The sequence below is a fragment of the Aptenodytes patagonicus genome, chromosome 3 (assembly GCF_965638725.1).
Source record: "Aptenodytes patagonicus chromosome 3, bAptPat1.pri.cur, whole genome shotgun sequence".
Lineage (NCBI taxonomy): Eukaryota > Metazoa > Chordata > Aves > Sphenisciformes > Spheniscidae > Aptenodytes > Aptenodytes patagonicus.
The window spans coordinates 53,539,606-53,562,607 of NC_134951.1; the positions used below are offsets into that span (position 1 = coordinate 53,539,606).

The 23,002-nt window shown below is 45.9% G+C and overlaps 1 protein-coding gene across 5 annotated transcripts in view; it reads left to right on the forward strand.

The window, feature by feature from the left end:
* FOXO3 (forkhead box O3) overlaps nt 1-22,644 on the forward strand; it is a 95,317-nt gene extending 72,673 nt beyond the window's left edge. Inside the window, exons 2-5 of one of the 5 annotated variants that reach the window (XR_012994886.1) lie at nt 4,485-5,919; nt 6,791-6,899; nt 17,768-18,295; nt 18,454-18,541. Coding sequence is in view for 3 of the 5 variants with exons in the window: in XM_076333362.1 (XP_076189477.1) it covers nt 4,485-5,885 (1,401 nt within the window). In the remaining 2 variants the exon portion in view is untranslated. Of the gene's footprint in view, nt 1-4,484; nt 5,920-6,790; nt 9,189-17,767; nt 18,296-18,453 lie in introns of those variants that run through there. The other 4 variants (XR_012994887.1, XM_076333362.1, XM_076333361.1 and 1 more) reach the window with 4 other exon arrangements.
* Nucleotides 22,645-23,002: the final 358 nt, after the last annotated feature.

Below are 23,002 nucleotides of genomic sequence, written 5' to 3' on the forward strand. Positions count from 1 at the left end.
AAAACAGACCAGTGTGTAACTTGGACTCGGCAGCCACCAGCTGCACCTCATCTTGCTAATCTTTAGGCTTTTTTTTTTTTTTTTTAAAGCGGGGGCTTTTAAGAGTTAAGCTACACAACTCTCTCTTTATTTTTAAAGTGAGTGGATTCCTTGTTGCGTTGTTGAGGATGATAAATTGATACCACATGTTGCTTCCAGACAAAAAAGTCTCTGTACTGCAGTGGGAGCACTTGCAGCTGGTGTCTGAGTTAATGGACGGGCTCCATAAGGTAAACACGGGTTGGAAGAGGCCGAAACAGGCACAGGGAGGGGGAATTTTCTCTGTTTCAAGGCTCGAGCATTTGCTGCTGTTGCCTGACCAGGACAGAGTGTTGAAATCACACGCAGTCCAGCCTTTCTGGGAGACTCATTCAGTTGTTCGTATCAAATCAGGTATACAGCACTTTGGAAATGTTTGAGTGTCCTCTCTAGGAGCTTACCCGTTTGCAGTCTTATCAAAATACCAAGAGAGACACGTGTAATTAGGACATGGTAGCCGATTTCATTTTTTTTTGCGAGCTAAATGTGGCTGGTTCCCTCGAGGAGTATTAACTGAACAAAATGCGGTGCAGTGGATCAACATTTATAAAAGCTGAGAGCGTGGCCCTGAGTTTGGGGAAAGTGCTGTCATCCCATGTGTTGCTGCCCTGGCTAATAGCGGGCACCCAGCTGCACCCCTTCTCCTGATGCCGGCAGCCTAAGCCAAGGTAGGGTAGCCGTGCTGCTTGCCTGTGGCACTGTACCACCCTCTGCTCACACCAAATCTGACCTGCCTCACGTGTTCCTTTGCCCTGGGTCTTCCTCGTCTCCAGGGCTGGTCATTCTTCCCTGCAGGACCACTTCCCTGGGGGACCGGGACCCGGCTGGGCTGGGCTCAATGCCATACGGGATGCTCTTGATCTTATCTGCAGGAACCTCAGTCTTCTGGCTCTTAGCAGAGTGCACAGCGTTCTTCAAGTCCGGTATAAATAGTAACACTAATAAAGGGAGGAGCTCATCGTATTTCTTTTCTGCTCTGCTTTTGTACACTCAGTATGTTGTACCCATCAGTGGTATCTGAGCTCTTTCCAAGGTGTCTGCAGCCTGGCTAGCATCTGTCCCATCTACATATGGTCTCCAGGACAGATTGCTGGAAGTTCCTTTATAGATCTTTTAAAGTTTCTCATTGCATTTCGGCATGAAAAAATGTGTTATGTTTCCATCATCATGGCCTAATCCATCTCCCACGTAAGTCAAAGACAAATCCCCATTAATTTGATCAGCAGTGGGTTCAAATGATAAACTGTATTCTCTTTGCTTCCCCACCTCCTTTGCGGTTTGTCACATGGTCATATATTACTAATGCACGTGGTTGTGAGCAAAGATTGTCCCACGATATTTTCCTGTATTTTAAGCAGTTGGGAACATTCTTTGACAGCTCAGAAACCAGGTAGAAAATACAGTTATTTCCATCCAGATTGCAGCCTGGTAGCACAGCGCAACAGCCTTTACTGATGCGAGTTGTCAGTCTCGGTGACTTCTGTAGCAAAACTTGCATGTGAAAGGATAATAGGATCCAGTCCTAATTTGATTTGGCAGAGCATCCAACACAAGGAGAAACCAAGAAACTCAGATACTGTTGCTGAAGAGGTTAGCGGGGGGAGGTTACATGAAAGAAGTGGGTTTTAAGGCAGTGTTTGAACAGAGGGTGGAGATAGGGTACACAAAAATAAATTGGCCCATAATTATGCTTAAGAAAACAGTCTTCCTGCAGAAGAAAAGTAAAGAAGAACAGAAGCCAGAGTGTAAGTGGCATATTGCATAATGTAAAGGAAAACAAACTGCTTGGATTTTTTATAACCACCAATTTCCAATGCAAAAGTATTATTACATTCTTTTATTATTTGTGTAATACCAACACTGAGCAAGAAGAGATAATAAGAAAATTACACATGTGCACACACATATCCACACATGCAGGAGCCCTCATCCTGAAAGGTGCCTCAGTCTCACAATTTTACCATTTAGGATTTTTCACGGTTTTAGGCCAGATAGTTTCATACTACGGCTACCACCAGCAGAAATAAGGCATTTTATGAGAATACCATAGGTTGAAAACTGGAGTGTTTTTATATCTGAAGCTATGTGGCACGCTGCATATGCCACCTCGGGTGTTTCTTTTCTGCGTTTTCTAATATTTTTTTCATTAGCAAGAGTCATGGTGCTGTGTATTCTTATACCCAGCATTTTTAGGTGGGGAACAGCATGGTTTCTATGGCTCTTGTAGCCTGGCTTGGTGTGGTGGTCTAGCTCTGGTTGTCCTCATCCTGCCGCTGGCTTTTTGCGAGGAGAGATCCCCGTGCAGATGTTCTCACAAGTGGTTGTCCATGAAAGTCACAGGGGATGAATGTGAGAGCTACCTGCATTGATGCAGTACAAGCTGGAGTATCAAAAAAGGTTCTTTTTCAAAAAAACAGCAATTCTCCAGCGAGTTGGGAGAAACCTGAGGAAGAAAGCAGTGGCGTCTAGTTATTAGAAGTTAGAAACAGGCTGTTGCTAGACTCAAAATATAGTTAAAATGTCATCAGTTAAATAATAAAAAGCTCTTTCCTTCCTTAGACTGAAGTACTGTTATGCTGCAACTCAATCCACCATATTTTGATGGTATGATAGTCCCTTAGAAATGGACAAGTTTACAGCTGAGGCACTGACCCAAACTTCTCTTGAGTATGTCTGCGAAATCTGGTCTGCTGTTGTGTGCAAATTGTTTAAAACATAACAGTTGCTATTTTGAACTGTGGTCCGTATGATTTCTCTTTTCATTAAGTGATAATCACAACTGCGTCTGCTGTCTGTGTGCGAGAAGAACTTCAGGCATGTTTTCCATTTCACAATCTGACAAAAACCACAACACTTAACAGGGGAAAAAAAAGGCATTTTATATTGAAAAGTGTTGTTTAAAAAAAGCTGGGCTGTATTTCTTTATACATCAAATGTGTCTCCAGTTCACTTATGTCAAACATCCATTTATCCTAAGGATGCAAATATTGAGATGCTTGTGAATGATTTGTTGATTGGTTCATTCTTTGCCCATTTAAATCTGGAATTTCTTCAGTGCTTTGTAAATGAAGGACACTTATCCTGGATGGTTTGATTATGCTATGATCCTGTTGACTTTGTGTTTTTAAAGCATGCTGGCAGAACAAATGTGATTTTATCCTCTTTATAGATATACCTGGTAATTGCCAAAATTTAAGAAAAAAGAACTTGTGCAACTTTTTAAACTTAATCATCTTTAACCTGGAGGAGTAGCACAACTGTTTTGTCAAAGGAATATGGTATAGCTCCAAAAATCTTTTGACTTGCACGTGGGAAAAAAAAACCAACAAACCAACCTGGAAGCAATCTCACTAACAAATACTACTTGCTTGTCCTTTCTTTGAGCCATATTTTAAGCCCAACATCAGCAGGATGAGTGGAGCGGGATTTTCATCTCAGTTATTTTGGTTTAAATCTGGAGTCATTTCACTAGGGCTACTGTGGGCTGGTTTTCTCTGCCTCTTTCTCGTTCTGGGGTGATTATCACCGGTTTGAGCCAACGTGGGTTTTGGATGGCAGATGTTGCTGACTAGTGCAAGTGGGTAATATGCAAGAGCAGAGTGTGCACGGGCTCCCCTGAAAGTACTGTATTTCATAGCATCCTGTACAGCACAGGATGTCCAACTGTGTACAGCAACTTTATACAACTCTGCATCTAGCAGCTTACAGGGACAGGGATATCGTCGTGTACTGTGGCACATCATGTTTTGAAGACGGTGAGGATACTATAGCGAGGGGACAGCTGGCCAGCTACTGCAATACGGGCGTAATTCTGGTGCCTCTAATCAAGAGAGAAAGTACAGCTTAGTCATGCACAGAGTGCCTGTGGGAGAGAAGCAACAGCACTTGGAGTTTTCTCAAGAATTATTATAACAAATGCACAACACACATGCCCATGGAGAATTAAAAAGACATTTGCAGAGGCTGTGATGAGTGTGACTACCCCTCCAGTCAGATTTTTGTAGTGTCTTTGCAGTTTTTATTTCAAGGAACCGATGGCAAGATTGCTGATGGTATAGAGGTTTGTCCTGAGTCAAAAGGAAGGGAGAAATGTCTAGCTCCTTGCTAGCAGGAATGGATGTGTGTCACACTCCTTTCCTTAGGATGCAGCTTCTGGGGGTGGGTACCAGGAATGCACAGCTAGTGCAAGCATGGGGGCTTGCTTTGCAGCAGCATGCTGCCACGCTGCAGTCACGCTCCAGCCCTCCCGTATCCACCACCCAAGAAACCCGTGTTGATGTCCAGGAGGGCCCAATGCTTTTATTCATGTTGCTGTTTTCATGTGATGTTGGTTTTGTGATTGAGATTTGGGTAGCAAAAGAAGAGGGGTGCTAGTCTTGACGTTTTGTTTTGTTCTTTTCCTGCAGAATTCGATCCGGCACAACTTGTCACTCCACAGCCGATTCGTCAGGGTGCAGAATGAAGGCACCGGGAAAAGCTCTTGGTGGATGATCAATCCTGATGGTGGAAAAGGTGGCAAGGCGCCCCGGAGACGTGCTGTGTCGATGGACAACAGCAACAAGTACACGAAGAGCAGAGGGCGGGCAGCTAAGAAAAAGGCAGCCCTGCAGACCGCCCAGGAGACAAGCGAGGACAGCCCTTCTCAGCTCTCCAAGTGGCCAGGGAGTCCCACCTCCCGCAGCAGCGATGAGCTGGATGCATGGACAGATTTTCGCTCCCGTACAAATTCAAACGCCAGTACGATCAGTGGCCGCTTGTCACCCATTTTGGCAAGCACGGAACTAGATGATGTTCAAGATGACGACGCTCCACTTTCTCCCATGCTATACAGTAGTCCATCGAGCTTGTCCCCGTCGGTAAACAAACCGTGTACTGTGGAGTTGCCTAGGTTGACTGATATGGCTGGGACAATGAATTTGAACGATGGACTGACAGATAACCTCATGGATGATCTCTTGGACAATATAACACTCCCTCCCTCCCAGCAGTCGCCCACAGGAGGGATAATGCAGAGAAGCTCCAGTTTTCCGTATGGTTCCAAAGGTTCAGGGCTGGGTTCCCCGTCAAGTAGTTTCAACAACGCCGTGTTTGGGCCGTCGTCCCTGAATTCCCTCCGCCAGTCGCCCATGCAGACCATTCAGGAGAACAAGCAGGCCACCTTCTCTTCCATTTCTCATTACAACAACCAGACGCTGCAGGATCTCCTCGCCTCTGATGCACTTAGTCACAGCGATGTCATGATGACACAGTCTGACCCACTCATGTCACAAGCCAGCACAGCTGTGTCCGCCCAGAATTCCCGCAGGAATATAATGCTCCGCAACGACCCCATGATGTCATTTGCCGCGCAGTCCAGCCAGGGCGGTCTGGTCAATCAGAGCCTGCCTCATCACCAGCACCAGTCCCACAACTCCTCTCTCAGTGGCAGCCGTGCCTTGTCCAATTCCATCAGTAACATAGGCTTGAGTGACTCGAACAGCTTGGGATCCACCAAACATCAGCAGTCACCTGTCAATCAGTCTATGCAAACACTTTCTGACCCGCTCTCAGGCTCCTCTTTGTACTCTTCTAGTGTGAACCTCCCGGTCATGGGACACGAGAAATTCCCAAGTGACTTGGACCTGGATATTTTCAATGGGAGCTTGGAGTGTGACATGGAGTCCATTATCCGCAGTGAACTCATGGATGCAGATGGGCTGGATTTTAACTTTGATTCCCTCATCTCAGCTCAGAACGTTGTCAGTCTGAATGTGGGGAACTTCACTGGTGCTAAACAGGCTTCATCACAGAGTTGGGTACCAGGCTGAAGGATCTTTGAGAACAGGGAAAATGGGCAAACAGGTCAGTGCCCCGTAGATGTGGTAAAATACTTGGTTCCTTAGTTTTATTGGAGTTTGCACCAAACACTTAATAGTTAGTGCACACTAATAATATTAATCTGGCTTGTTGATGGCTTGCTATGTGTTGGTATGCAACAGGCGCAACCAAGAAACATTTGGAGGTGTGGAGGGAAATGAGGCTAAGCTATAAAAGCTGTTGGGCTGCAACACTGTCAGCACGCATCTGATGCTATGCGTCCTTCTTAATTTAGGCATGAGAAATGTTAATGACAAATCAGGCAAAGCAAGGTGGAATATTTGTGGGTTTTAGGAATCACAGAGCTCCAACTTGTCTTCTTTGAAGCTGCAACAGATGGATTGTTCTCTGCAGCCGATGCCGCACGTAGCCAAGCTGTGTGACATAGGGATGGGACAAGGGGCTTTGCAGTCAGTGGAGCAATAGTACTGCGGGGGAGGAGGGAGGGCAAGTGTCTTTGCCAGATCAGTGAACGCGCTGAGGATTGGGTGTGTGGGACAGATCTGGACTGAATTAGAGTTGTGTTGCTGCTGTGGTACAGCAACACTAGAGAAGTTGTTTGGTTTTTTTTTAAATTGTATTTCCTGGCAAAAAAAAAAAGTAGCAAATGCAGGAATTATATATTGCAATAGCAAAGGTGGGATCCTGGTCCCAGGAATGTCCTGGGTTTAATGTTTTACATATGCAAAAATTGTTGGTCCCCCGCAGGACTGGGGTGGGTATCATTTTCTTTTGGACCCCACCAAGAGAATATCTGTAGGTTTGGATTCTGACATAGGTGCTTTTCAAATGTTAGTCTCTTTAGATTAATTTTTTCCAGATTGATGTGTTTTTTTCCATTGCTTCTTTTCCACAGCTGGGGGCATTTGAACTTGTAAGCATTGTTTCTGTCATCCTTTTGTGATTCTGCAGGCTCCTGCCCATACGTCTGCCTGCTCACACGTACATATTCACTGACTCATAGGGTAGGTGCCACACAAAGTGCCCTTTCTCCTTTGTTTATTTATTAGTATAAGGGAGTAGATTTCAAAATATAGTAGGATAAAAGGTTAGCTATAAATTATTGAAAGTGTTCTGTTAACTTCAGAATAGTATGTAGAGTATCCCAGTGGTGAGGTTAAATGAGGCATTCATTCAGTTTGCAGCTTACTTCCAACTTTGTTATTTTCTGGATGAAGGATGGAAAGAAGGAGTTGGTGTCGTTTGACTTTACAGTGCATAATTTGCCCCTTTCATCTTTAATTTAGAGTTTTCATTCTCTGTTTCACAGTTAGATGTTCAAGGGGAAGCTTTGCAGGAGGTGAGCAGCAGTGGTGAACCTCTTGAATGTCTTCCTGTGTGTATGGAGTACCACAGGAGATGTGTGCTGTGGTCTGCTGTCTGTGAGGGAGAACAAGACTGCACAGGAGTCTTCCTTTCAGTCGTTCTGCAAAGCTGCCTCGCTCTGGTGGAGTGGTTGGTTTGCACAGTCCTTTCTCTGTCAGTGGGAGGATTTCCTCTGGTTCTTTCACATCTTTTCACTCAAAGCGAGAGCGCTGCAGTACGCGGCCAGGAGACGGGCTTGTGGAGGTGGGCTGTAGGGGACGCCATGTCCCGCTGACCCTGCACGGGATGGCAGCTTGGCAAGGCCAGTGCCACAGCTGAATACTGGTTTTCCTTCAGTTCCAGTGCTGGATAATTTAAGAAAGGAAAGGGGAAAAAAACCAAATCGACTCGTGAACCAGGAAGCAAAAACTTGCAGAAGGTCACGCTTGCTGGTCAGTTTTCTCTTCCTCCAGCTGCATGAGGTGTTTGGATCTAGAAACCCTTTTTGCATGAGGTGAAAAAAAAAAAGGCCGTAGGAACTTTATTGCTGTGAAACATCCAACAGTACAATCTGCCAAATGGGGCCTAAAAAACAGATGTTACTGACAGCTTTGCTTGACACAGGCAAATAGGGCAGCCTCCTGCTTTTGTATCTTTGTTTGCTGTGTATAGGTAGAAGATGCCTTCAGGGAGACCTGCCTAGGCAGCGTGGAGGAAGCACACTACGCCACCTCCTCACCGATGCTCGCCGCTGCCTCTTTACCCCAGCCTGTGCCAGTCACAGAAAGCGTAGCCGCCGTGATCTTTTCAGGCTGCTCCCTCTGAATAAAGGAACTGACACATCTGTGTGAGCGGAGTCTCATTGCAGAGGACAGATTTATTAACGAGACAGCTCTCCTCAGCGGATTACTCTCCAGTCATCTGTGGAAGCCTCTTTCCCTTTCTCTGACAAGTAGACCAGCTGTTGCGGGGTGCCTCCGGTATCAGGTGCAAGCGCAGATGATTTCTGCTGAGCTGGTTCATCATGCACCCTTCCTCATCTGTTAAGCAGTGCTGTTTGAGAGTTTGCCTCCCTACGAGCATCTCATATTTTGATAGGGGCGCCTCGCGTGACATCGGATCATTCTGAATTGCTTTCTCGGTTACTTCTCCACTTTGCCATAGCAATAGGGACCCCTGAATTAAAATCTTCTCTCTGCAGTGTTCATGATCCCAATAATGAATCTTTACAGGCTTGAAGACTGGGGAACGCTTTCAGCAGAGCAGCCTGGCGCTTGCTCATGCTAAATCTGTTTCACAAGGGCGGCCAGGTGCATTTTGCCGGCAGGCAGAAGCAGTTACAATGGGTTATTGGCATACCTGGGAATAGCGAGTGCTGTGTTTTCTATGAAAAATAAGAGAAACGCTGGAGTCAGTTTTCGTGAAGAAAAGAAAGCAGCCAAATACATAGGTATTTAGTTTATACATACTCTAGGTGTAGAGGGGGGTTTACTTTGGAAGAAAATCAACTACAGTTTCTTCATAGGGGAAGTGAAAAAGCCTGTGCAGGAGACGCCACCATTGCGGGTTTAGTGGCTATGAGCATTTGCTGCACGTAAGCCTGTGCATGGTCCCTGGAGACAGCCTTGCCTGGTCCCACCACGCTGGCCCTGTGCCCCTGAGGCTGGCCATGCCCAGCCTTTCAGAGGGCCGTAATTAAGGCATATAAACGAATTTGGGTTTGTTTTGGTTTTTTTTCTCTTACAAGAAAGAAAGGAGAAAATCAATATGCTTTTTTCTTGCTTTATTCACTCAGCCATAATTTTCCGCTCTTAAGCTGGCTGGGGCCTCTGTTTCTCTCTCTCTGCCTTCTTCCCAAGAGCACTGGATATGCCCTCCACCCACTCAGATACTCATCACCTTGGTTTTTCAGCTTGTTTATCAATAAATAAAGATGTCACTATTCCCTTGCCTGTCTCTAGAATACCTTTTATTTGAAATTAATGGGTCCTCTCTCAGCCTGGGGTTCCCACAACTCTGCACTTTGCTCTGTGGTCCTTCTCAGCTGGAGAGTCCCAAGGGACTTGGCATTCACCAAAGAGTAGTCCCAAACAGACCAGCAGGGGAGACTATTCGGGACATTTACTGCTGCCTGGAAGGTCAGGAGCCGGTGATCAACTACTGCTTGGGACAAGCATTTCCTCCAGCATCAAAACCCATCCAAGAAGTTGTTTTTACCTCGATTGTTTCAGTGATGCAGTTTACAACGGCGCCACGCAGGCAGCGATGCTGGCAGGGCTTGGGCAGGGGGTGGAGGACAGCTCAGCACGAGCAGGGCAGGAACTTCTTGAGCTGGTTTCACTGTCTGAAAAACTCATCTAGCTGCATCTTCTGAGAGATTTCAATGTGCCGTTTAGCGGGATGCCTCTGGGCTCTAACAGAGCTGTGCTGGAGTCACGTTGACTTGTTAGAAAATTACAAGCAAAATACTTCACAGATCAGTTAAAGTCACTCATTTTGCCCTAGCATCATCTAGGTCCCACATCATCTTACTGTAGCAGTAGAGTGCACAAGCTACTAATAGTAACGTCATGTAACGTTCGCATAATTTCATGATTAAAATCTCTGACAAAGCAAAATCCTAGGAAACGTAATGAAATGCCTGTTGGTATTTCATTAGTCCATATCAGTTTGGACTACTTGCTGATTTGTTAATTGGCATTCAACCTATTTCTGGCTGAAATTCATACCAAAGACAAATGCACAGGTCTGAGGATGACTTACTATTCACTACAACACCATCTTAAAAGTTGTAGTAGATAGTGAAAAGATCTCCATTTGCATGGAGTTTTGAATCAGAGACCTCTGGACAATATGCCACGAGGAAGATGATTTTTATTCTTTACCAGAAAGCTTGTTTTCTGCTCATTAAAACTGAAATATGGAAACCAGAATTGGTGGACCTCATGCCTGAGGATGCTGACAGCCTCAGGACCATAGCTGCACTTCTGGCTCTACTATTTTCAAAAATGAGGTCTTAGTGGTAGGGCTGGCAGGTTTCTTACATGGAGCCAAGATGGGCCTGGCTGCCTTTAAAAAATCTAAAGGAAATTCAGGAGCAGCAAATTCTTCTGCTCCATTTCTAACAGGTCAGCGGTTAAGGCGGTGGCGCGCTTCTAACATTTAAGTGTTGTTTCAGCCAGCCCAAGTTTTGAAAGGTGGTTTTGTGACTAGCTGAACATCATGTGTGCCAAGTTTAGTCTTTGAACAAAAATATCTATGTAGAAAACGTATTTCGCTGAGAACAGGGTTCCCATTAACTCCAAGGAGGGCCTGCCCTGAGCAGGCTCCTCGCGCTCTGGGCACACACCAGCGGCACAGGAGCAAACTCGGCGCTTGTGGCCACTGGGGAGGAGGAGAGTGGAAAGCTGGGCAAACCCCACTGGGGCTGCCCCCCGTGCAGTCCCTCTGGCCGCAGTGCCCCTCGAAGCCCCTTGTACTCAGGGGCCAGTCCTACGCTTGCAGGGATGCTGTGGCTTCTGCTGCGTGAAGGCAACATGAGCTGACACACAAACATGATGAATCGCTCACTCCTTCTGTGAGTAGGTCTTTTTGGTTTTGGTGTTTTTTTAATCTGGGTTTATGTTTTGGTGTTTTATTAACTGAGGAAAAAGATCTGTAAAAAGCAGGATTGCCTCCGCAGGCTTGTGTTGCAGGCTGAAGCCAGGACAGTGGTCTGATCCTGTGGTTTGGGTGTTCTTCTGTTGTTGTTTTATATAGATATATTTTTTGTACCTCATGCTTTGTCATGTGATTCAGCAGCAATAATTAGGCAGAAACTTGCTGTCCCTGCAGATGCCAAGATTACAGGATGACATACTCTCACCAGATGACAGCACAAACTGATATTTTTAGAACAGCCCGCATCAACTGGTCTCCCCAGTGCTTTCCTCTCTGGATCGGCAGCACACAGGTTTTATTACAGAATGAGTCTTCACAAATTGTCTTTTTCATGTGAATGAGCGGTAATGATTGTTTAGAGCTGCAGATCAGTGTTGGTCCCCAGACATGCTGTTGCCTGATAGCTGGGGTGGTTACAGGTGGTTTTTCTTTTTTCTTTCCTTCTTCTGAGCCAGACTTTTAAATAGCTCCCCTAAAAACATATTTTCTTGAAGAAGTGCGTAATGAGAGATCCTTTTTAGAAACATAGCGTCATGCAGCTGAGGAAAGGTCGAACTCTTTTTTCATAGCAATTCAGCACTCAGCCAAGGTGATGAACTGACAGCCGGAGAGATTTAAGTCTTGTGTTGATGACAGCCAAAGAGCACAGGTATAGCGTAGGCCAGCAGGAGTGCACAGTATCGTACGTAAATAGCTGGCCTTTCTCTCTCTCTCCTGGCCTGGGGAGGGAGGATGAAGGAAGGATGCTCACGCAACAGCCCCCTGGGCTCCTGGTGCCACTGCTGGAGAGTCTCCAGCAGGATGCTCCCGTCAGCGCTGCCCCTGATCAAGTCCCACACGGTGCATGGGGACACTGACCCCATTAAATCAAGTACCTGCGGCTGGGTGGTGGTAACGCTCCGCTCTGGTCCAGTCTGCGAGGGCTATTTAATCAGCTTTTCCACTCAGATTACCGCACAGGGTGGCAGTTGTTGGAGTCTGATGGAGCGGACATCTGCTGAGCGGTAATGGGACGGAGACGCGGCTCAGCTAGCGGAGGCTGCTGTGTAGCCAGTGGTTGTCTGCGGTTACTCCAGGAAGAAAGCCGCTTTTCCCAGATGATGCCGTGGAGAATGGCTTGCGTTTATGCACGTTTACAGCTGAGCCGAGTATCTTGCCCGTTGTTTTTCCCTTGCACTGCCTGCTTTTGCAAACTGCTTCTCCTGGCTTTCATGGGTAATTTATTTCATACAAATCTGGTTTTGAGGAAGGACCTTCCCTCTCTTGCCTTTTCTACCACTTGTAAGTCATGATAGAGGATGTCCTGCCTTATATCATCATGGTGGAAATCCTTTTGTGTGACCTACGTGAGCATTATTGGCCTGTCATTTTCAAGTTACTGCAGAGGAAAATGAGAAGACTCCATAGCACGGAGGCTGTGGTACCTGGCAGAGAAAAAAAACCTCTCTATGAGGATATTCAGAATAAAGAGTACATAGCACGTTTCCATAGCACTATAAACCCATAATTCAGGATGTTTCTAGCCATGCAGGTACCTTTTACTCTAGAAAGTGGCTCTTATTCTTCAGATTCACAAGTGCAAGCAAAATCCTTCTCTGGTCTTGCACAGGTGCAGTAGTTATCCATCCTTTTCTGATCCATAGTAGAGGTCTCCTTCCCAGTGCTCCCGAGTGCCTAAAGAAAGCACCGTTATTCCAGCCGATGTACTTTAACCCTAACAGAAGATGTATTTTTCAAGCATTTTTGGCCTTCTTCCTCTAGTCCAGCATCATCCTGCCTAAAAGGTGCTGTGTTAAACACCCAGGCTGATGTCTGTCAATCAATGGCAGTGTCACCCATAACTGGCAGGATTTCCACCCCACTCCTCAGGTCCCCGAACAAAAGGCAGGGGGTAAAATTTACCGTAAGATTGTCAAGAAGCCTGGAGACCTTGTAGAGAGATGGTGTCCTGTATCTAAACTCTTCTCTGTTGGCCAGGGCAGAGGGTTGAACCCAGCCAGATATGATGGTTGTCAACAGCAATTGGGTATCGGCAGTACTTGTGCTGGAAAGCCGGCATAACTGCACACTGACATGTCTGTAGGTGTAAAAACAAGTGTGGCAGCATATGGTCTTCTTGTATGGGCACCAACACAGTGACATATGTAGTGGAGTCTGCATGCGCCTGCTCCTCTTGCAAGCAAGCGCAGAAATTTCCTGTGAATTTGGTTGTTCAGCCTCAGGTCCTGATACATTAGGAAAACCTGATCTACTTTTAAGTGTGTGGGCATGGGTGGACCAATTTCTCTCTGGGTGTCTCCTTTTCATCTGTAAAATGGGTGGAAGGGACCTTACCCGCCTTTGAGGGTAAAGTGAACTGCCTGGAGGAGTGGTGGACTCTCCCTTGCTGGAAATATTCTAGACTTGGCTTGACGGGGACCCGAATAACCTAACCTAAGGCCCTGCCTGCAGTAGAAGGTTGGACCAGATAATGCTGAGTCCTGTCCAGCCTGGACTTTTCTATGATTCTGTAGACAGCTGGGATATCAGAATAACATGCGTATCAATAGTCGTGGCACCTCACTACAGTTCTGGGCAAGCCTTTTGTCCCAGGGAGCTGATACAGGGTGAGAGAATGATCTGCTATCTTTAGTTACATTTACTTCCAAAATACTTAGTTGTCCGCTATGGTTTGCAATGTTTCTTGGAGTGGAAGAGCAGGAGCAGAAGGAAAAGAGACACTATCGTGCTTTACGTGCCTGCGCAAGTACCAGCACAGCAACTTTTTAGCTCCCATAAGTCTTAGTTCTGTGCCGGCGTTCTTCCTCTTTCCATCCTTCTCCCTCACCCTCTGCCCCCGATTCTGAGCTGGAAAAGATCTGGTTTTATGCGTAGAATTTAAAGAGAAAAAGTGAAGTTGCAACATGCCTGAAAGTTCAGGCCTTAGAAAGAAAATAAGGACTTCGCACCCTGACCTCAGCGTTGTCTCTCAGCACAGTGCCATCCTAGGGCAGCGTACGCTAAGCCTGTAGGGTGTCACTGTGGCATACCTGCCACGGCATCGGGATTCCTAATTTTTATTCTGCTTGAACAAAAAATTCTCATGCTGCAATTTTGTCCTTATAGAAGAATTGGCCACAACAGTTATCTTCCTTACTTGTTTCTAAACAAATACTGTGTATTCTTCAGTCTTGAGCTGTGAAAACCTCGGGCAGAATATTAACTTGTACCCATGCCTAATCAAGCCTTGCTTTTTGAGCCTACCCCCGTTTTGGAGTAGAAGCTGTACTGCTGGCGGCGATGACAAATCAAGGGACAGAGGCACTAGATTGAATGTACATCTATCACTAAAGGATGCAGTTGTCCTTCAAAATGTTTGCATCCTCAGTCTCTGGACAGTAAAAGTAGTTACTGGGATTTCCTGTCCCTGGGGAGTCATTACAGAGTGGTGCCCAGGGAAAACACTTGTTTTACAGACCTCTAAGTAGTGATATTTTTCAAGATGTGATCCACTCAACAAGCCTTCCAGCCAAATCAGAAGGTCCTTGGTAGGCCACCGCACAGAGGAGCTGTGTATTGGTAGTGCGGTTTCTCATATCATAATTACGTAAAGGAGCACATAACTTTTCTTTTAACAGAAAACTGTATGTGCTGATTGTTATGTCAGCTTACTGATAAATTTACCACCAGTGCACGTTATCTGTGCCTCGCTTTGGGGAGCATCGATGCGTCACCTTTCTATTTTGAAGAAATTGCCAGTGCTGCATAATTGGCACCGTTGGGATCAAAGGGAGAAAGCAACAGGTGGCAGATGATCCTTCAGAGCTGCTCTGACAGTGCACGAGCTGGCGTGGGGCTTGGGAGACGGCCATCCGGTTACGTGGTGGAATGGCGTGAGACAGAGGTGAGGAAATGGCTGTCGCTGGAGGGAAATCGCAGCCAACAGCTCGGCCACAGAATAAAGCAAGAGTAGCATTTGTAACCGGTCAGTAGCAAGGTAGAGGATGGGAGGGCAGAGAAAAGGACGGAAGAAAGGGGCATCTCCTCTCCCACATAATTGCTTGCAAGCTGAAGAATTAGAAAATACAGAAATACTTGCTTTTTGTTTTACACTCTTCCACCAGATAGGATAAACAGATTTAGCATCTAGGGTTCAAAATGTCTGTGGGACGTGACAAAGCAGGAGTTCGTCCTCACTCCTCACTTAATGCTTTTCCTGTTTTTGTTTGAAAGTCATTATTTTCACCAACCACATGCATATATGCTTGCATAAGCTACAGCTTGATATACTACTATGGATTCTTCTAATGTCCAGCAGATGTATCTCGTTCTAGCCTTCTGTTCCCAGGGGATCAAAACAGCCATAGTGGAATTGCCTCTACTTTCAGTGTGTGCGTGCGTGCGTGTGTGACAGAGGCCAGGTATCAATGCAGTTGTGAAGACTGGGCTCCAAAAGAAAGCCTTTGCTTTCCTCAGAAGAAGAAAAGGAAGTCTAAGAAACTTTGGGAGAAAGTCTAAAATTTCTGCTTCCTTTCCACTCCCTGATGATTGAAAATGGGCTTCAGGTTTGGCAGAGGAGCTTTTCAAGGGAGAACTGAATTTTCAGGAAAGTGGCTTAAGAAGTGCAGGCAGATGATGTTTTCCAGTAGTGCCCTTTTTGGAAGTTCCGCCCAGCCTAAGAAACAAGAAACCATGCCACACGAAAGAGGGGGCTCTATGCCTTTGCTGTGGCAAGTTAGCAAACGCTGCTCTAACCTACTAGCCCTGCTAGACTTCACCTTTCTCGTATCCCTCCATGACCTCTGTTCTATATATTTTTTAATCACTCCCTGTGCTCATACTTCTGCTGCTCTTATCCCTCAAACCAGGACCCAATAATAAAGGCCAGGAAAAAGGATAAAGTGGGGACTGAAGTACTTTACCTGGAGAGCTGCGTGTTGCCCTTAGAGGACAGCATCATCCTGGCTCACCAGAGGAGAAACCCCATCTGCCTCTGCAGATTCAGGGTGACGCTCCAGAGGACGAGCTTTTCCCATGGCCGTTGGGAATGGGAGAAAACCTTGTGGTGGCTCAGGATGCAGCTGGAGATATCTGGGGGCAGGGAGAGAGGAACACTGGGGAGTTGTGGTTGAAGACCACTGATAAATGGAGATGTAACTGGAGTGCTTGCTTCCCTGCCTGATAGAGTTTTCATTGCTATGAAGCAGCAGGCCGCTAACTCAGGGTTAACAGAGGCTTCTTGTGGCAAGACAGAAAGTGAGAGTGTGTGGGTCTGTTACAGACTTTAATGGGGTAATTTGAAGGCAGGCGGGTTAAGACTTTGATCTACTTCTTTTCATTTTTTAATCCCTTTGCAAAGTCCATGTAAATAGAGCTGTGAAAATGGAGCGTGGTTTGTTCTGCTACGAGCAAATTTCACCTCAGCTGTGTGTCTGTCTCCTAAACGTTAGCATTGTCTGAAGGATGGGTGTCCTCAGGAAAAAATACCGGGCAGTGCCACTTCCACAAATGATGCTCATCGTCATCCGTCCTCCAGTTTTTTCTCTTGTCACTTTGTTTCATAGTACAATATTTTACATACATTTTTAATTTAAACGTTAAACACTACTCTGGTACTTCATCAGGAGTTTCTGTACTCATTTACTTTTAATTAATAGCTCCATTCAAAGTCAGCAAGATTTCTCACACATGCCGAAGTTAAGCCCACACTCAGCGTAACTGGCGCCTGCATGAGAGCGAGCCGGCTTGCCGGGCTGTGGCGCGCGGGACCCGAGCCTTGCCTTCGGATGAGGTTGCGCTTTGGGAACTCGCCTGTTTCCAGCCCCCCTGGTGCTAAGGCTTTGGGAAGAGGCAGAGAAAAGGGCCTGCACTCATTTGATCTGCATAGAAGCCACTAGCCAGGTTTTACTGGGGGCTACCAGGCCTGTCTGGATATCTTCTCCTGACCTTGTTACGGCCATCAGGACACACTTACCAAATGGAGCTGTTGCCAGGCAGTCACATTAACGAATGGCTAGCGTTAATTTGCCCTTTGAAAATGAAGACATCGATATGTTGATCCAGTCGGAAATCCCTTTATTCACAAAACAGTCTACCCCAAACCCCTCCACATAATTAAGGCTAAAGCCAAATTTTGTTTGGGTGAAACGCACAATCTGTCTGCTCCCTAAGCTGTGCTGAATGAAGTTCTCCCCTAATGGCGCAGGGAGCAGCTGTCACACCGTTGCTCTAATAACCATGAGACAAAATGATTAAATTTCCATCAATCATTTAGCGTTATCAGAATAGGTCATTTTAATAAAATGTTATCACAGGATCAGTGCCTGGCACCTTAGAAAGGAGAGGGGCAGTGATGGAGATTCATCTTGTGACAGCCTTTGAGTGATCCCCCTTGCAGGAGATGCTGGTCCGGATTAATCCCGCAGTCCCCCTAAATCCACCATTTTTCATGAGGGTGCCTGATACCAGGATCTTTTGAGAGTAAAGACATTCCTATAATCAACTTAAATGACTTTTTGGTTTCAGCAAGTGTCCCCTTGTTCTGTGTCCCCTTGTTCTTGCACTGTATAAAAAAATCACCAATCATTCATCTCAGGGAAAATCCTCAACAGGTTATAAGTGGTGTGGGGGACTAAGCCCTGGTTTCCGAAGCCATTTCAGAGCCAGAAGTTATACGCCTAGCTATGTGGGTGGTTGCCAAGTGGGTTTTCTGAAGATGTGAAAGGATTTCATGGGAATGTTTAAATGTACATACTTTCCAAAACCCTACTTGGTGCCTGCCTATATCTTTAAGTTACTGAGTACCTTTAAAAACCTGGCCCCTTGGCCCTCTTCGTTGAAATGTTCATCTGTTTTCAGTGTTTTACCTACTTACTATGTCCCTTCGTAGTCGCCTCCATGCTGCATCCAAGGTGTCTTTCCAGTGTCTTTCCCTCTGCAGAGAAGTTTCATGGCTACAGAAGAAGCTGGACCCTCACCCCGTTTTTAAAGCCGGGTGGACCCTGTCTGTTGATGGTGTGTCATACAAGGAGGAAAATGGAGAACTCTAAAGTCCAAACCGAAATTCGTGGCTGTTCGCTGCTTCTCTTGAGCAGCCTCCTTCAGCTGTCCTTCAGGGGTGGTGGTCGATGTCAAATGCTGACAGAAGATTTGTCCAGCCTTTTGGCGATGCTGAGAAAGGGTGATTGTGAAAAATGGAGAAAAGCTGGAGGATCCTTCTGTGCTTCACCTGGAAATATGCTTAACAAATAGACGATGCGCTGGGTTTCTGTAAATCAGACTCTGCCATTGTTTTTCTTTGGAGAGAGGGTTTTTTCTTTCCTGCTTGGGAGCAGCTAAGCCAGCAAAGCAGCACACTCAAACCTTGGCAAGGGAGAAGCATTTTCAGGCAGGGTCATGATGCAACTTATTCCTTGCTGTAAGTTTGAAGCTTCTGGGTGCAAACAAATCAAAATTGCTTGTCAGTGCAAGCTGTTGTTTGGTTTGGAGGTTTGCTTGGTTGCCTTGTATGTTGTGTTTTTTCACTACATGCAGCAGTCTCACTGTCTTGTCTTCTTTTTTTCTCTTCCTCTCCAGGCCCTCAAACTGACACGAGATGTAGAGAGAGAACCCTTTGCCAAATCTGCTGTCAGCAAGTGGACAGTGATACTGTTTACAGCTTACGACCTTTGTGAACCCTGCATTATTTTCCTAACAAAGCAGACTGTTAATAGGCCCCTTACTGGAGTGAAGATCCTCCTTTTTTTTTTCTTCTTTTTTTTTTCTCTCTTTTTTGGGGAATTGAACTCATTCTGAAGTATGCAAAATCTTCCTTTTCTGGGATGGCCAAGCACCTGCTGTGGAGACAATGTTCAGCACCATCCTGTTGAGAACACACTGTGTAGCCTTTACAATAGTTACTTGTCAATGAGTATGTGGTGTTTCAATATATTAATGGTTTATGGGATGTTTTAAGTTGGCTTTTCTTTTTGGAGGTTTTCCCTGTCTGCCCACCCTCCCCCCTACAACCTCCAGTTTGATTTCCTTAGATTTTTGACCATTTTTGCTTTCTCTCCCTGGGGAATCTGAAGTACTGCACACACGCAAGGAAGTGATCATAACCCAACACTGCTCAGACGTCAGGGTTTTCTGAATATACAGCATTTGTTATACCGATCAACCGACTGAATTCCAGAGAGAGGTGATGCGTGTGGTCTGTTTGTTTGTTGGGTTGGTTTGTTTGTTTCTTTCTTATTCTTTCCTTAAATTTAATAGTGCACCCCTGTTTTCCATAAGTGTCAAACCAGGGTTGATTGCAAAACAAGGGAAGCCGGTGAGTTTGCCTCTTGGCTCATGACTACTGACTGACAGCGGGTGCCGTTGCCCGCACATGCACCGAGGCAGGAGCCCGTTTGCTGCCCACCGGAGCAGGCTCCCCTCCTGCCTTATGTTAGCGGGGCTGCCCCTACTGCCGCAGCGAGCTGGTAAGGAGTTATAAGCTGAGCTGCCAAACAAGTTGAACATAGCCACCTCCAAAGATGTGTTTGAAAAAGCGAAAATTAAGGGAAATACACGACTTCGCAGAAAAGCCAGGCCTAGAGGCTGGGCGTCGGCGAGTGACTTGCAGTGGCAATACCGGGAGTTGAGGCACAGGTCGTTACAGGGTGTGTGATCATCAGTGATCCTTTTTTTGTTGTTGTTTTGGGTATATCCTTGATTATTTTTTCCTTCTCATTGTGTATAATCCGTTGTGGCAGAAGAAGCAGGAAAGGGAATGGCAAGGTGGCAGTATCATACAAATGGCTTTTCATATGAGCATAGATTGTAACAGGATAAATGACACTGAAAGACAAGGCAGTTTTATATATTTTGCTTCTAAGAGTTTCTTTTGTAAAATGAATAATAATTAATAATAATAATGAATAAAAGGTATGGTGCTGTATAGATCCTCTCTATAATCTGGAAAGTTTGATTACTTTTTATTAGTATCTTGGGGGGGAGGGATACAAAAAAAGAGGGGAAGACACCAATGGTACATAGGAACTCGGTATGAAGAGGTTCTGAATAGGACATGTGTATACATAATTCTCTAAAGCGATATATGAAGTTTTTTTTCTTTGCATAAAAGCATTATGCATATAAATATATAAATATATTTTATTATGTACAGAAATGGATCATTATGCATGGATGTTAGGAAAACAGACTAGCATTTTAACCCAAAGTCTCAGTGCATGAGTTCCCACCGACCCTTGTCCCATGCAATGTGGAGTGACTCCCTCTCGCCACTGCCACTGCCCATGCAGTCATGCGCGCGTGCGCGCACGCACACACACACACAAAAGCATTTGTGGGCCCTTCCTCGCTCCTTACTTTCCAGGTCCCTGAGGTGATATTGGTGAAACAACAGCTCCTAGTGTGATGGAAGTTTTGTTTTTGTATTGTAGCCCCCACGCTGTTCTCTCGTAAAGATGCACTTCTTGGTTTCTCCCCGCAGTTATGACTGTGTAGAGTCTGTGCAGTTGTGGTTATCGTAGCCCTGTAGCATATCAACTCTTCCAAGCAGCCAAGGGTTTATCATTCGCCTTTTAAAAAAACTTCTCTTTTCTTTTTACACCGAGGTGGTCTATTTGTCAGCGTGGGGACTAGTTTATTACATTTATTAGAGTTAGGTGATGCTCATTGCCCATCTCTGTCAGCAGCCAGCTACCCAGGATGCTCGTGTGGCACAGTGGTCACCTGGGCTAGAGGTTGTTTTGCTTATCGGAGTCCAGTTGCAGGCACCTTTTACCAAAATTGGTCGAGAGCCTTACCACCAGCCTCCTCTGAGCATGTAGGATTAGCTCTCAGCTTCCCGGTACCCCCCGAAATGTGAGTGTATGCTGAAGGACTTCCCTCTGGTGCTCCTTTCCCCAAGGCTCCTCCGCAGCTGCCGCCCTGCGGCTGGGCTTGTCTCCCTGCCCCGTGGTTTCGGCCGCCAGCAGAGCTCACTCGGTGGCTCCCCATGCTGGGGCGTAGCATTTGGCCCCTGCACAGGTGAGCCTCCAGTGAGACCTGGGGTGTCTGCCCAAAGACCACCGACCAGGTCGCTGACAGCACCAGTAAGGCCTGACTTGATCGTATGGCCAAGGTGACCAAAATCCATAATCTTATTTTTTTTCTTGGTACAGATGCAGTTCTTTGCAAAGGCAAGGGAAGGCCCATTAGCTTAAGCCAAATGGGGGCAACTTCCGCTCTGCTACAGCCGCCTAACCCTCTTGCGTTCAACAGAGCTAGCTCCCGCTGGCAGAAATGAGAGAGAAAACTATGGTCCACTCTGTTCAGAAAATGGAGAAAAAACACTTGCTTTAGAGACAGCGCGTCAATGGCAGAGAAGTTTTTTTTTTAAAAAAAATAAAAGCATTAGCGGCTGAAAGGCTTAACCTGGCTCCCAGCAATGTCAAGGAAAGCATTTCCATTGGCGTGGCTGGGACACCTTGGGCCCCTGCTGTGGAGAACATCCCAGCACTCGTTGAAGAGGGGTGGACTTGGCCAACCTCTTGGGTTTGGTTTCTGTTGCTCATTTTTGGGGCCAGAATTTTCAAATGGAAGTGCCTGGTGTCAGGCACCTAACGTCGGGGACTCCAGCATGGTCGTGGGGGGCGAGCTGCTCTGCCCTCGTTGCTTCTCAAAGGAAGGAGAGGTGCCAGCTCCCCCCAGGCCCACGGGAAGGTCACCACCCTCGACGCCTGCTGAGGTGCCCAGCAAAAGCCCGCCTCTCCAGAAGTGCTAAATAAATCTCGCTGAATTCAAAGGGCCACTTATTTAGGTATCAAAACACAGACTTGAAGAATGGCTAATTTTGGGAACCTACCTTTTGAAAATTTGGCCTTTGAGTCTTTGAACATGTTTATGCCTAGAAGTTTTCCTTCTGAAACAGTGTAAAACAGGTAAAGGTCCAGAACAATTACATAGGTATCGTTTAAACACTTGGTCTAAGCAAAAGGTCTAAAAGAGCGACATTTATGCAGTTCCTAGTCACAGGTTTGGGGCTTGATTTAATGATTTTGTAAAAAAATTTTCTCTTGAGAATAATCGGATAGTTGACCACTGCTTAACTCCAGAAATTTTTGTGCTACCGCTTCAAAAAGTTACCTTTTAGGTCATGTATTTCTCTAAAATGATGTCATTGCTTGGCAATCAGTGTCCTGTAAGTGTTTCTAGTACACGATATACCTTAGGAATTGCCAACAGATGCGAAGGGGGACCAGATACATTTCGTTACTATGGGTTGGAAAAAATGGATTGTACATTTGGCTTCACATGTTTAACTTTTTTTTAAAAAAAGTTGCATGATTGGAAAAAAATATGTATACAGTATCTGTAAAACTGTTTTATCTGTTTTTGTTTCAAGCCATGTAAATTTGAAGAATATTAAATCCACAGCCTTATCGCGCATGGCCGTCTTTACATACCGAAGAGCTGAACAGTTTATACTTTTCATTTGGGCTATCTTGTACTTTCATTTGAAAGCAGACTCTCATGTTGCAGTCTTACTGAGGATTTTATATTAAAAAAAAAAGAAAAAAGATGCTGCCCTGGAGGAATATACTACCTTACTACACGGAGATTGGAAGGAAGTTTGTTTTGGAGCAAAACCTGCCCCTTTCCAAACGAAGTAGAGACGCAGTGCTTACTCCACTTGGTGTTAGTAGATATTGCCTTGTGTATTCCATTTTAAATTGTAATCTAGTTTGTAAAAGAGATGGTGACGCATGTAAATAAAGCATAATGGATCTCTACATTGCACATTTGCCTTCGCTCTGTTTCGTTGTGTTGTGGACGGACATCTAAACGCAGGACCTGGAAAAGGGCTGACTTCCGAGCAGCGGGTGAAACCGGCTGGTGGGGGGATTGGGGCTGGGGAGGGGACCTGCTGCTGCGTCTGCTGGAGTCTGTAAGCGCGTATTTACGTGGGCCTCTGCACTTCAACCCTTCAGCCAAGCCAGCGTAGTTTTGGTGGTCAGATAACCCCCAATGGGATCATTTACTGCTGCTAAAAATCACAAAGTTCACTTGATTTTGAGGGTGGGGTATGTTTGTCCCCCGGGATGGCACCCTCCAGCTGCAGCCCAGCTCACCCGTCCAGGAAGACAACCAGCCCAAC